Genomic DNA, 15,725 nt, shown 5'->3' with positions numbered 1-15,725 from the left:
AAAAAATGTTACAAAAATTCTGTATTATTTTAGAATTTGCGACTAAAAGTGGATTCCAGCAATAAGACCAAAATTAAAATAACATCAACATCAGAATAAAGCACAGTTCGGAATAAGATCGATAAAGGACCAATAGATAACAAACCCCTATCGGACCAACAGTCCAGTTTCAAAACAGCGTCTACAAACACCGCCGTTTAAAAAAACATGGCCCTTATAAGGCGGCGTTTTATATCCATTTCCTGCGGATGAGGATGTTATTTAGGCCACTTGGATCTTATACCGAAAATGTATTGGGTTTTATTATGGCGTTGGTCAATTCTGGAATTCAAAGTTAAAAATTTAAATGACAAATTCCAACATTTGAATAGTTTAAAATTGTCAATGCAGAATCAAATTGAAAACACTCATCCACAAATAAAATTAAAGCTTTTCTTAAAAAAATAGGGATTTGGAGAAGGAAAGTTAAATTAGGCTATTTGGAGATGATTCTTTAATCAAAGATGACCATTCAGATTTATATTTTTTTAGGACTCTGTTTGTAAATAAACTCTATCACTATTTTCTGTGAATAAACACTGAGCAATATGACTGGATTCGTAGCCCCTATTATTGCAACATGTATCTAGCGGGGCTTTCGCCATAAGACCGCAATTAAAACAACATCAACTTCGGTATAAAAAACAGTTCGGAATAAGACCAAAATAGGACTAATACCTAATACTCGTAATAACGTTTAAATAAAAATAAGACCTAAATTCGTCCGAATAGGGCCTAAATTGCAAGAATAAGGCCTTTAAAACCTTTTACTTAACCCCAAACTCCACCCATAACTTCAACACTAACTCCCCTAATCATTTGAACCATAAACCAAATTTTTATTTTACCCATTACTCGCGCCTAACCCCAAACAGAGGCAACCAATGCAGTGCCAAAACAGCGGGGCCCTAACGGCATTTTAAACTAGGGCACCCAAACGTCGACACCAAAACGGCCGATGCCAAGAAGATGTCCCTTAACCGTCCCAGGCCACACCCTGCTTTTAATGTTTTGGGCGATATTTTGTCCATTTATAGGTATTATTCCGTTAAATTTTGGATTTATTCCGAGTTAGATGTTGTTGCTTTCGGGCCTTATTCTGTGTTTCCATCGACCTCTAACTAACATACCGTGTGTTTATATAATTTACAACATAAAAGGCCTATTTTAATTTTTTTCTTTTTATTTAGGCCTATCTTATTAAGCACATCGTATTTTAAAGCAGGGCTGTGGAGTCGGAGTCAGATTTGGGACTCGTACCGTAGTCGATTTGTTTTGCTAAAATCGGACTGCCTGAGCCCCCAGGTCCCGTCAGGTGCGCCGCCGCGTTTTGAAAAGTTTACGAGTGCGCCCCAGGGTGAAAAAGGTTGAGAAACACTGGTTTATATGAACATTAAAATATATACTATATAAGTTTCTGTTTGAGTGTTGCCTTTAATATGCTCATTGGTTATTGATGAATTTATATGCATCAAGGCGTAATTAGCTTGTTGTAAATGTAAACTGTCGATAACTGATAAAAAAAAACTGTTCAATATTTGACAGCGACCTTTTGAATTGTTAATCTTAAAATAATCTATTTTAAGCTAAAAGTTTAATTTTGTACTACATTATGACGTCACAGATAGGTTGATTTAAACCAGGTGGTTTTCAAACTTTTTAGCTTGTGGCAACCATGGAAATAAAAACGTGCCACACTGTTAAAAACCAAGTTGCCTAAAAAATGTTATCCTGCAAATATTAATATGATGTCACTCTTACTACACGGTAAGGTAATAGGTAGTTACCATAATATTGTTCTCCATTGTCAAACGTGTGTTTTTAACTCTCGCATGCTTGTCTGCATGTCAATTTGTAATAACTAATAATGTATATTTTTACAAAATTTCAGGTTTCGCCGCACACTTGAGAACTACTGATTTAAACGTATACTAAGTAGCAAACCAATTTGAAGAATATATGAGCTTATGCTATAGCGTACCTATTTAATATTTATATAGCGTTTGTTGCTCGATATTAATATAATTCTTTCTGTTCGTAGAAACTCGCTATTATAGTAAAATATTTAAAAGGTCTCTGAATAAAGTAACTTTTTTCATGGAAGCTTACAAACAAATTCGAAATTTTTTGCGCCAAAACGGTCCCCAACCCGTACCGAGATTCGCAAACCAGCCCAACGCCAGTTTATTACGAGAAGATTTCAAGGATTTTTTTGCGTCCGCTTCGGAGCTGATTTCAACCGACGGAAATATCTACTGCGATCCAAATTTAGAAGAGGAAGCATTTCAGCTGATCTCCGCGGAATGTTCTGTTTTTGACAACCCCATCACAATCAAGAAGGCTGTCAACGAAATATCAAACCATGATCAATTGGCGAACTACATGTTTCACGATGACGACATGGTTGGATTTTTTAGCTTCGTAGCGCGCCAACAAAAACGACTCTCTGTGAGCGGCGACTGCGTGTTAGTAATAAATGACCACAGTCAAAGCAGAGAATCGAAACTGGGAATCGACAAGCAGCTTAGGCTGCCATGTGCCATTTCGTTTATAATGAACTTGCTTCGCCAATTCGAAGACGGTCTTACATTCGGGCAGTTAGCCTCCAAACTAGTAGACGCACCCGATCATGTTAGGAAGGCAATCCACACAAAGTCGTGCAAAGCGAAAAGGGTAGAGGAATTTGTCAACGAAAATGCTCGTAAACTCATTCTGGTAAACGAGTTTTTCCGAGTGAAATGTGCAGAAAACCCTGCCTGGGAAGAACTTTGTTTGCGCCTCTTGCTAGACCGGTCAAATAAAATAGAACAAAAGTGCAATGCTCCGAATTGTGAGGCTGAACCGTTTGGATTTCCCTTCGCGAAGAAAATTAGCAAAGCAAGGGCTATCAAAGCAACGAGGCCTAAAAAGAAACTAGAAGTTCAACTAAAATGTGGTAAGAAGCTTGTTTTTGTCAGTTTTATACAAAAGTCTATAAAATCTTTATATTTAATCTATAAAATCGTTTGTTAGACTCAAAATTTGTTGCACATTTTTAACGTAATTGATAATAATCGTAATAATAACTATTGTCGCAACAATAATAATATTTACGCTATTGTAATATAACTGGTCGTAGGCGAGCCACTTCTGCACTGACCACGGGATTTCAATTTTAGATTCTGGTGTCATTTGCGAAAAACAAATCATTTCGAACCCTACACCAAAGTCAAAATCAAAGGGAAAAGCGAGTCGCCGCACCAGAGCTAAACGAAGGTCAGCTGAGCAGCTCCATTCTGTGCAAAACAAAACCCACCACAGCAGCACTGAACGTTGTTCCCCGTTTGCCGTTCAACAAAAAAGTCCTCGATACCCTTCTTGCGATGCACATTCACAGCAGACCTTACCTCGAACCCAGAGTGGTTTTCCTAAAAATCGTCCCTGCACACCACACAAGTATGGACGGACTTTAAATATTGCCTCACAAATGCAGACTGACCCTAAAGTGGATTCGCAAATTGTTACTGCTCCGTTTCCTCCATTTCTGCAAACTGACTGCTGGCCGAAGCTGGACACTGACCAAATACTTTACAGCAATGTGGTTAGAAAAAACTCCCCGGAAAGTGTGCACAGTTCTAAAATAGAGCCAACTGCCCATTCTGCGCATAGTTCACCAAAACCTATTTCTTTGACGCCGAAGGTTATGACTGCCAATCCAATACCGGATGAGCCACTAAAATCGTACCAGCTATTTCCCAATACAGCTTCAGAGAAAAAAGCCCTTGTCCCACAATTAGCACAACCGGTGTTAACCTTGCGGTATGATTTGTTTCGACCAGCAGCTTGCAAAGCCAATACGGAGGGAGTCACGGCGGTACCACAGCATAGATTCCAATCAAACTTGCGACGTGATACCGAAACAGCTGAGTCAAACAGCGCTGAGATCAAATTTACGAAAGGCAAAGAAGCAACGCAAAACGGAGAACGCCAAAGAAGTTTTGACGACAATAGTTGTTCAGTAACTGCAGCGTATACTGCGGTCCAACCACTAAAAGGCCTAAGCACGGCCAATAACCAACAAGCAGCTGCGACGTTGGTTACGACAACTGCATCTAAACCAAGAGTCAGTCAAGCAACAGTCATTCCTACACACCAGGCCGCTTTTGTTCCGCCCGTAGTGGACAACCTGCGACGAAAGCTAACCGAACATTCGGGATCGGTGATGCACATCAATTTGCTGTACGTTTGGCATTTACGATCTGGAAACAAAATCCAGTTTAGCAACGTCAACGCTTTAAACGACTTCGTAGCGAAATGCTCGCACTTCGTGGCAGAAGGTGGCTTGGTGCGCCTTGCTGTGCAGTAACTTTACGATTTGGGAACTTTTTGTCCCAAACATACTGTAAATTTTTCTGAATTTTATATTTTGTAAATACAGCAATAAAAATTATATATTTTTGATAATTGAAACTTGTGACTATTTTATTTTGGTACCTAATCAAGCATTCGACACAAGGCAAATCGGTAAAGTGCAGAGAGTAGAGCAAAAACCGTTTAGGTGTATTATGTCACTAGCATTTTAACAGTTTTTCACTTTTGTTAATTTTTACTTTCAAGTTCTTCTAAGAAGAAAAGTGTATTTGACTTGGCGTACACAGTTTCTGTGAAAAACCGTTAGCGTAAGGCTTAGTGCACTGGATATCGTAATACAATACGTCGAACAACGCAATAGAGTTTGTTTAAAGTTGAACTTTACAAAGCAAACAGCTGACAGCGGTACAAAGGCTTTATGTATGTTGTAAAAACTCATCTGATTCATTTGAAAGCACTGGTTTAAGTTAACTAAAAACTGCCAGCGGGTGTAAGCAGTACGGACTATTTTAGAAACGAAAATCAGATGAAAAAAAACATTCAAATTGTGTATTTCTAATTTCAACTTACGTCACAAAGCAAGGAGAAGTAAGAAAAATTGAACAACTTATTCTTGTATGACTTTTTATGCACGTCAAGTCGTCAAAAGACTTAACTACTCTTATGAATATTTGAGTGAGGGCTGGTGAACTTATGTAGGGGTGTTGTAACAATACTTTGGTATTTAACTTCTTTGCTCTCCGTGTGCCCACGGAGAGTTTGTAAAGTCAAATCCATTACAAAAAACAGGAACCTTTTTCGTTGAGCCATTTTTTGCAATTGTGGGCCTAAATGTCTATTGGGCGTGTTTTAATGCTGGGCATTTCGTGTTCCTTTAATCCGGTGGTTCTTTATAAACAGCATTAGCTTTTGGGGCACTAAAGAAGGACAAAACAATTGCGGCACACTTCACCGAAATAATTATATTTCATAATACAATACAATTGTAACGTTTGGGATATATGCAAAGGCAATAGTTAAACACCACAACAATTATATCAGTTATCTAAATGAATAAGTGTGCATTCGTCTAAGCCTCGCATGCTTGTCCATTTTAAAAATTGTCAAAATTTGCGGGGCACAGTTTGAGAATCACTGCTTTATTCGATGGTAAATGAATATATATGTCCATTTTACTGTATAATCTGGGTTTTGACAAAAAACGAGTACGTTGTTCAGTTTACATCCAAGTTAGCTCTGGTGCACCCTTTGAACTCTGTCGATAGACATTGTAATTGAATATGGTTCAATCATCGTCTGATGTACTGCAGCCTACGTGAGGACGTGTTGATCGAGAGGCAGCTTTTGTGTGACAAACAATTGACAGACCATTGGACAACGCGAGTAATATAATAACAAATGGTTCGTACCTGTGCGAAAATATGCTTCTCCACTAGGGGGTAACCCTTGGGCAACTCAGGAGAATGCTCAAACGTAACTAAATGTGTATTCAATTCTGTTGGGGAGACACTAGTTTTCCGTCATTTGTTTCAACTTGTATTTTAGTGATACAACAGAAAAGTTTAAATGAAACTGCATTTATAAGTAAGTAGGCTAAAAAGCAATAGACGTGAATAAGAAAAGTACAAGAACTAGATTTTAATAATACCTTAATTATGAAGATTTATATGGGCAAATAAAGCCAGTCTGAAGTAACCTATGTTAAGCACTATGAAGAATAACAGGGAATCAGTGCTGTAATGACTTAGTCAATGACTCACTTAATTTACTTCATTGTTTTTAAATGACTTGACTTGACTCAGGTCTTTGGGCAAATGGCTTGTGTTGAAATAAAGTATTTTTTATCGTTTAATTTTTATGTCCAGGATTTGACTTGCTATAATTATGACTTAACTGGGACTTGACCAGTGATTTACTAAAAAAGGCTTGACTTGAACTTGGACCTAAGTTATTTCAAAATGACTTGTTTACAACACTGCAGGAAATTTACCATACCTTAGCCAGAAGACATTATTGATTTAGGAAATTCACACGCTTAATTTGCAGTTGTAGGTTTGTCTCGGGATTTGACTGAGTCGGTTTGTTGACTCGGGATTTGACAGAGTCGGTTTGTTTTGTTGGAGTCGGCTCGGGACTCAGTAAGACTACGTAAAACTATCCGAGACCCGAGTTCGACGTGCGCATACGCAATACCAAATTTAAAACTGATAAGGCCGCCAACTGTAAATTGTAAAGGCGGAATAGCATATAGTGGATATTTTCCACCCCTGTATTGTGGATGGATGAGCTACGACACCACTATGAGTGGTTTGCTGAATGTCCACCTTAAACTAGTTACGTTAATGGTAATTGAACATTTTTAAAGACCTTATTTGTGATGATACAATAAAAGCAACATAGACGTAACAGCCGTGAAATTCATAAGAGAGTTTATCATTCGTAATTATAAAGATTATGCCATCAAGCGTTACTGTTTTTTAACTCTTGGTGTATTTTCAGAAATTTCTTTATTCTTTTGACTTATGTGTATCATGGCGTCAAAAAGGCATTGCGTATAGTTTTAATTGCCCGACGAAGAATATATAACCTAACGCTGGACATAAAGCAACTTCTGGCGTGATTTGGAATTTCATAACCACGAGCGCAAATCATCCCTTGTTGAAATGTCACTGTCTGCTGACAACAGTTCTGAATTAAGTAAGGCCAAATATGCTTATCGCGGTTTAAGAAGAATTCCACCCTTTACAGGGGAAGTTATTCTGGCGCCTCAGTACGGTGGAAGGCCAACCCAACAAAATATTGGGAGCAGACATCAGTGTGCTGGTCCATCGACCCAGCGACAGGAATATAACAAAGGCGTTTTACCACGCGTTGAAGGACGCCCAAACATCAATAAAACAAAACTGTCCACATCAACGGGTGATAAGATTTTACTATGCCAGCAAGCAAGGCCAGTTTTATTGATTAATGGGAGCGGAAATAAGCAAGCGCACAGCAACCCGCAGCAAATTTATCAAATTAACAATAAACACGAATCTAGGAATGGACAACACGTTTGCACTAGCTTAGCAGCGACTAAAGTGGTACCAAAACGCCAGAACACCTTTACCAAACCACAGATCAATTCTTCACGAATGCTCAGCAGCGGCTATTGTGGACCTGGATTTAACGAGAAGAAGTTACTGTCGACTGGTGATAATTATGCTTATAAATCACAAAGTCCCCAACATCCGAATAAAACGCAAAACTCTGAAGAGGGAAGACTGCTTTACAGCAGTGTCTTGAAAAGACAACCAGAAATAGTTCGCAGCACTCTAATCCCGCTGAAATCAAAAATAATTCGCAGACGCAAGGACACAGCGCATTATCAGAGCAGAACACCATCTGAAGCCGAACAACGCTTTTCGGAGGTCGCACAAGTTCGCTCTTCTGATGAAGTCGCACAAGTTGATAATGCAATGAACATTTATACGACCAAGTTGAATACTGAAGCAGATATTAAACACAACTTTGTTAAACGCAACATGTGTTCTGTACTTACCTTAGTGGATTATTTGCGTACCAGGCTAAAAGATCAGGCGAATGCGTTGGTACACATAAATCTGCTGTATGTTTGGTTTTTACAAAGTATTGATGCCAGTGGCATTTCTACAGTTAATGATTTAAACGATCTTATAACTGGATGTCCTCAATACTTCGAGGTTGAAGGCTGTTTGGTGCGTCTCCTTACAAGCAACAATGGACCAATTCAGCGAAGTATAAGATAGCCGACAAGAAAGTGACTCGCGTAATTTTGTACATTTTGTAATAACAACGAATTTGTATCTTTGAACTGCATAAGTCAACATCAACATATTTTTTAAAATTCATGTCGTATTCCGTAATTGCAACTGGTTTAAATTGGGTAAATTGCATACCCAAACACAACAGTAGGCCTAAGCTTTTAAAGAAGACTGTGAAAAAATATCTCAGTGTCCAACTATAATAAAAATTTTGCTAGTCTGTCAAAACCACTAGTCTTTTTTCGGATTTTGTATCGATATATAAATCCTATGCCTTGCCAGATTCGCTCGTCCTAAAACGCATTAACGTAAATCGGGGCTTCCGTTTAGTACAGGGGTTCTTAAACTTTTTTTACCGCGGAACCCTAACATTTTTTTTGACTTCGCATGGACCACTATAGGCTAAAAATGACCTCATAAATTGACGTCACATTACAAATAAACTTCATAAATCTGTTAATTTCGTTCTAAAAGTTTGAAAGTGAAAAGAAGTTTTAATACAGTCAGTGCAACACCGTTTGGTTTTCAATTAAACTGCTTTCTTTGAAAAAATGATTACTTTTAAAATATACACTAATATTTCAATTTGGCCTTCATGGACCCCCTAAAACTAATTCACGGACCCCAGTTTAAGAACCCCTGGTTTAGCACGTTAGCGTGCGTGTTTGGAAATGTTTTACGTTATTGGTAGTACTGTAAAGTGAACATGTTCTACATTATTTTTATTATCTTTACGGCTAGTATGTTCGACGTATTGAACAGGAAATGGATTATATCACACGCGGTGTATGGTCTGGTGCGCTGTCATGATAGAAGATATTCAATGAGAAACTCTATAGATCGCTTTTTCAACGAATTCTACATGGTGTATCAAACGTAATTTTTTGTTTTCTTTTCTCCTCGAAGTTTGGTCATGTATATACAATTATGCAGGTGTTGTTTTACACTAGGTTTGCAGCGCAAAATAAATAAAAAGTTGTTTTAAACCGCCGCATGTCCATATATGACAAAACTTAACGAAACAAAAGGAGCAATATGCAATGCAACTGGTTTCTTGGTAATCATGACGCATTCAATACAAAACAGATAAATCCCAACTTCCAATATACATAAAAAACGATGCAGCACTATAAAAGCTAAAAAAATTGGTGAATAATCAAACGAGGACTCTATTAATCATGTAGGTGCTGACGTTTTTAGCTTGGTTTATCGGACTACCTTGCCTGAAGCCGTAAAAAGGGCAAAATTGTTTATTGCACAGCAAAATTTGACTACAGGGTCCAATCATTCTTCGTCCAAATCTGTTGTTTTGCAAAGCTGCAAAAAAAGCATCGGAACTGCTACAACACAAAACGAGTGAAACAGTTCATCGAAGCAGAAAGCTGTATGGGTAGCCTTGGTACTTCTGGCGGAAGATTGACATCAGCAGACTGAAGAAGAATGCCACCAGTACCAACCCGCCAACAGCCATCACTAAACACAAGTCGAAAAACATCTTTTACGATAAATCTAATGCAAAACATAAAAAATGCAAAAAAAAACAACATTTTAGGTGAAAACATTTAGTAGTAATATGCCGTTGAGGCAATTTTAGCCCCCAAATTATGTTGCACAATTGTATTTCTATATTTTTATCATTACAAAAACATTTAAGCAGTATCACAAACAATGAAATATTATGTGGCAAACCCGCACATTTGCGTTTGGAGATGTCCGCTTTGGGCTGGTGAGCCTCGTGCAGCAAGACAAAGCCGGCCACAATCGCCGCATTCACCACCATCACAATGTGAGTTTCGGCAACCAGCTGACCCTGGCTGCTTCCGTGGATGTAGTGGATGCCGCCGGTCTGCGGGTTTTTGTGGTAGTAGGGCGGTCCGCGAATGTGATTCCACATCTGGCCAGACGTCATTCCGAGCACTAAAAACTGAACAGCATTTCAATTAGCATTTAATATCGCAAATTACGAAAAAGAGCATTGCCCAAGAGAGAACAATATTATAAGGTAAAGAAAAGTTCACACTTCCTATGACATGATCAATAACACTTTGCAACATTTTTTTTGTAATTCTTTGAAGTCTTTTGGATGAAGCATTTATACATTCCAGCAAGGCATAATTGGAAAGAATGAAAAAATTTAAATAGATAAGGCACATCCTCTTTTTTTAAATAAACTGCACTTACTATAGAGAAAACACCCCAAAAAGTCTTGTTGTAAAGAAATTCCAGACTGTTTCTGCGAACATAGAGCAGCCCCCCTGCTAATGAAAACAGGAGAACCAGCACAACAGTTCCTGTGTAGTTTGGTGGACGGAAGATACGAACCTGCGGAAAGTGGTAGCTTTTACTAATTCAGTTAACATAATTATGGTGATTGTTATTATTTCCATCCTAAACTGGAATAAAACTACAAAATTAAAAGGGGATTGACACTTAACAAAATTGTGGTGATAACAGAGTTACATGTAAAATATTTAATTAAATTAATTAATATTTCTATTTTTCTTAGTATCGTCATAAAAAAATTCGATGAAAAATAAATATAATTCATGTTTTGCAAACCAAGTGAAGGACACTTTAACCTTAACCTCAGCCTATTTTTAACTAATACTAATAAAAAATCATCATGTTACAGGAAAAACTTACCACAACTTCTGTCCTCTCTGCCAACCACTTGGCTAAATTATCTGCATGGAAGCCTAAGCGTTGAATGTCATATGTGTCTCCAGCCTTTCTCTTGCCCTTGGCAGGAAAGTGCATAAATGCTGGGGCAGAATTCAAGCCGAGCTTAAAATAAAGAACAGTTTAAACTTTACAAAAGTGATAAGTTAGAAAAACTGTAAATAAGAGTTAAAACACAAGTTTAAATTCAGGATAACCCAGGTAAGTTCTATATTCAGGAAGAACACATGTTTTGAAATTGACATATCTTGACAAAGATACAAATATGTTAAATATGTAAAAACTCATTTCTAAAGTAAAACCATATGAAATTACCAAGTGAAGCTACAGTGTATATACAATAAAAAGCATACAGTTTTAAATATGTCTGGTCCATCATCAAAATCAACCATAGCAAAGAACAGGGAATTGCCATAGGCAGGAGAAAAGCGATAGGACTGTGCAAGAATTGTAAACTCATCATTTGCTTCTTGACATACACTGCACCCTCGTTTGGGATTTAAGGCGGTGAACATCACAACCACAGAATAGTTCTTTGGTTTGCTCCTAAATAAACATCAAATCTGTTTTAACATTAATAAATAATTTTGTACAGTTGATTCTGGAAATTGTTTTGAGACAAACCAACAACAATATTTAAAAAATATAATTATACATATAAACTAAGATCGTTTGTCTTGCACTCTTTGTTGTTGGACTTTTATTTAATATATACAATATAAATTAAACTGTTACAATCTTTTCAAATCATCAACTGTAACATACGGCTTCAGCAAACTTTTATAACATGCAAGTTGTTTAAATTCTGCTTCCACAAAGGTTGCTTCCTGCATTCTTTGTAACGTGCTACACTTATTGTGAGATTAAGTTACGCAAATTAAACTCATTTTTACTTTATTTAACCAGAGCAACAATGGGTATTTCCTCTAGAATGTTTGTAATGTGCAATATGCAATTATTTGACTGAGAAAAAGGGGGTACTTTTTACTCCTAGTCTACTGAGATATTTTCTTTACATGTCAGAAATCTTACTTTACAAAACTTGAGAACTTGCTCGCTGTCATCTGGATTACAGTTCGACGACTGCTCCAATCCATCAACTGCTTGACTTTGTCATGAATCACTTCCTATTAATAAAATAACATAATATAGATGTATATGTACACAAATGTTATTTGTCTTTCACATCATATATCTCTTCTAACAACGGAGGAATTTTGTTGTTACCAAGTAAAGTTTATTTTTCTGTATATTCACAGTATATAAAATTTATGGTTTAAAGTTCTCCTAAAAACTATTAAGACGATCAAAGTCCTTGTACACTAACTTAAAATCAGCTCAACAGTAGATAAACGGAAATTCACTACAGTTTCTGTAATTGCAGCCAGTATTGTCACTAGGCAGTGTAAGGTTATTTGTTACAATCCGAAAACAATGACTCTAAAAGGCAAAATAATATTGTCAAAACAAAATGCTTAGTTTGGGTGAAATATTTGATAGTTTGCTGCATACAATAAAAATGAAATAACAGTATACATATATTTGCTGTTGTATTCCTTAAAATTTTTGTCATAGTACGGTACCCAGTTTGAGAATCATTGCCTCAAGATAAAGTATTCAAAGGACATTGAGGGATTCTAAAACGAAACAACAAAATTAACCATAAAAATTTCTGTTTGTACTTTTGTGCTTAAAATTGTTTTTGAAAACACCAACCAAGATACGTTTGTTTTAAAGTGATTTCAAAAATAACAAAAGTAGCATAACTTCTAAAAAATTATAATATATGGGACAAAGTTAAACTTTCACATAAATTATTGCATACAGAAAAATTGCCTGTCTTGGTTTATTTAAATCTATGTTAATTCTACTGGCTTTTAGACAATATATACCTTAAAAAAAGCTCAACTAAAATGGTCTTGCGGCACACCTTTTGAGGACCGCTAATCTGTGACAAGAAACTATAAACATTGAAAATTTACCTGCTTCGTCTTGGAAGTAGTTAAACTACACAATGACAAGACGGCCAGAAGGGCAAAGATTTGCCGAAGATCCATGCTGCTCAGAGTATGTTGTTTTCTTTTAAAATAAATTGTTGCATGCCTGAAAAGTGTTACAAAAAAAAAGATGGCGGCCGGCGACTAAAAGACCTCCGTCAAACGAAACAAAAAGATGGCGGCCGGCAACTACAACAACCCTGCTGAGTCGTTTTTTAGCCTAGTTTTCAAATCTTCACACTTATTTTGAGGCATTTGTTGTAATACAATGGCATTTTTAACCAGTAGAAAAGGTCATACTTTTTTTTTTTTTTTTTTAAATATTTTGGTTTCTGTTTGCACTGGCTATTCTGCATTTCATAGCCATTTTTTCCAAAATATTGTATGGGCAATACCACATATTTAGGTGTCCAATTATAGTTTCCTCCACACCAGAGTTATTATGACAGGTGCATACCATATATTTTTATAAAAAAAGTCTGTTGCACACAAAAAAATTAGAAAAAAGGTTGAGTTGTGGTAAGATACCCAACCTCAGGTGAGCAAAAAAAACAAAATTTGGTGCACACCTAAACACTTAAAATTGTAATGAAATGCAGATTGACATACATGAAGGGTTGCCAGGTGCCAGATTAGAAATTTTGCATGTTGCACTGTGGGGAAGATTTTTATGTAGTACCAAATTGTGTGGCTGTAATAAAGTTTCTGATTGCACAGCTGGAAATGAAGAACTAAACCACAACTGTACGTATGATAACGTTTTTGTAGCGCCACTGGGGCCGCGGTTGCCGGCTGAGAGTGCAACTGGCCTAAATTTTCAACCTAGACTAGGTGCAACAAAAGTCAAACAGTGTTAACGTATGGAAGAATCAATGTGCATATATTCAATTTCTATTTAAAAGTTGTGGTATGGCCTTAGTTTCCAACCAGGGTTACTACTATAGTACCCCATCCCAATTAATGTCAGCAACAGCAATATAAACGCCCGGACGAAAATGTGGTAGAATTGTAGACCGGCGCCCTTTGTTAAATAAATTCAAGAATAATTAGAAAGTGACTTGTGTACAACACTAATATTTGACTAAATTAAATAAACCAGGCTTTATACAACCTACTTGCAAATTACAACAAACCTTTGCAAAATTTTCACGCTTCAATGGATATACACGCGACATTTTAAAATCATTGATGCGGAAGTATACATTTATTTTAGAGTTAAAATCATTGTAAACACGTTGTTGTTCACATATAAATAAAAAAGAACGGCCAGGGCCGGATGAGTGCGAGGCTGATAGGGCTGCAGACCCAGGCCTACCCAAAAAATAGGCCTAGTGTGGTCTTTGTGCAAAAAGTGGAAAATTCGATGTATCATGCAGTATGCACTGCTAGTGCGAGATAATTTAATTTATTGTCTAGGAAAAGTTTGAATTCCATCATGTTTGTGTAGCCTACTACATCTTGTAATCGCTAAACTCAGACCATCGGATTAAAGTATTTTGCCGCCAGTTTACGTTTGTCACATCACAGCTTAAAGGTACGGTACAACAGAAACATAAGCCTGGAGTCCCTAGACCGGTCATGTTCAAATGACGGATCGCGATCCGTTAAACGGAAAACGTATTAAAAAATATTGGTTATATATTTTTTTATTTTCGGCAATGTAATAAGAACTTACAGGAAGTTCAAAAGAAATGCTGGTAGGCCTATACCTAAAAAAATCGCGCTCGCTTCGCTCGTCACGTGCGCCCTCACTTAGAAAGGTTAACAAAAACTAAACAAGATTAACTATTAAAGTTATCGCGTTTCTTCAAAGTAGTTTATCACACTTTTCATTAGTAGTATGGATGACGACGTTTTTTGGACTCTTTAAACCAAATAAACGCCTTTTTTCGCGCTTTGCTCCAACACTTTACTGCCTCCTTAAATGTAATTAAACACGCTTTTAAGTGAAAAAAAATATCCGGGGTCCGCCTGATTAAAAGTTGTTCTAACATTTTAATAACACAATTCTCAGTTAACATTTTGTGCGGCCCACAAATACCTTTCTGAGTTAGGTGTTCGCCCGCGACTCGAAAAAGGTTGCCGACCCCTGGTCTACCCCAACTCATCATTTTTCTCACTGAAACAATCTTGGTGCTGTAGCACACTTCACTTTTGACTTTTACAAAGTTATCAATATGTTGTAGGGTACATTTACATAAATAAAGCACCATAAAAATTAAAGCTTGACCAACATGTTTACTATTCGCATTTGGTGGATCATCATGTTGTCAGGTTTGACTGTGGTGGATCATGGCAGAAATCATTTGAACACTCCTGCCCTAGACCTTCTATCCACAGCAGGATCGAGTTGGCAACTCCATCAATGTAGTGTTTCAACAACCTAAACGTTTGTTTGGTTATTCAACAACATAGCCTTTGCATAGCCTAAACGCAATGTACAAACGTTTTGCGCAAAACTTATTTATAGCCTCCTGCTGGTGTGTTTGCGCCCTGTAGAAATATTTTTAGCCTAAAGCCGTGCATTCCCTGCAAGCTATAAAATATTAATACTTTTTAATAAATATTAATTTTCTGAACCTTAATCATCTATTGTGACGTCATAGTGGAGTGAACCGATTCTTTGACAGATTCGGATTCCGTTGCGTTTTGTAGGCTAGCTACTATACAATACTATAAAATCGATTAAGAAAAATGTCTGCATTTAAGCATAGTTGCCATTCTAGATTATTTTAATCTAGATTTAGATGTTTTGGTTTGAATCTAGATGTAGGATTATGCAATCTAGATGTTAGATGTTTTTTTAGATTATTATAAAAAAATATTGTATAATCTAAATTAGTGACAGATTCGCTATTGACGATAAACATTTCAGTAA

General features: G+C 36.9%; 2 protein-coding genes across 2 annotated transcripts; one reads left to right on the top strand and one right to left on the bottom strand.

The window, feature by feature from the left end:
* Nucleotides 1-2,136: 2,136 nt before the first annotated feature.
* Nucleotides 2,137-4,542, top strand: LOC146160899 (uncharacterized). Its single transcript, XM_083385044.1, has 2 exons — nt 2,137-2,974; nt 3,198-4,542. The coding sequence occupies exons 1-2, from the start codon at nt 2,137-2,139 to the stop codon at nt 4,382-4,384; spliced, it is 2,025 nt and encodes a 674-aa protein (XP_083241170.1). The 3' UTR covers nt 4,385-4,542.
* A 4,665-nt stretch (nt 4,543-9,207) lies between these two features.
* Nucleotides 9,208-13,960, bottom strand: LOC146160898 (dolichyl-diphosphooligosaccharide--protein glycosyltransferase subunit TUSC3-like). Its single transcript, XM_083386145.1, has 7 exons — nt 12,833-13,960; nt 11,883-11,977; nt 11,204-11,396; nt 10,815-10,955; nt 10,353-10,493; nt 9,867-10,095; nt 9,208-9,644 (listed from the first exon to the last, which is right to left on the bottom strand). The coding sequence occupies exons 1-7, from the start codon at nt 12,905-12,907 to the stop codon at nt 9,538-9,540; spliced, it is 981 nt and encodes a 326-aa protein (XP_083242271.1). The 5' UTR covers nt 12,908-13,960; the 3' UTR covers nt 9,208-9,537.
* Between the last annotated feature and the right edge of the window lie 1,765 nt (nt 13,961-15,725).

Source organism: Ascidiella aspersa, chromosome 3, assembly GCF_963924565.1.
Source record: "Ascidiella aspersa chromosome 3, kaAscAspe10.2, whole genome shotgun sequence".
Taxonomy (NCBI): Eukaryota; Metazoa; Chordata; class Ascidiacea; order Phlebobranchia; family Ascidiidae; genus Ascidiella; species Ascidiella aspersa.
The sequence above is the reverse complement of the archived record's forward strand: the minus strand, read 5'-3'. Positions and strand labels throughout refer to the sequence as shown.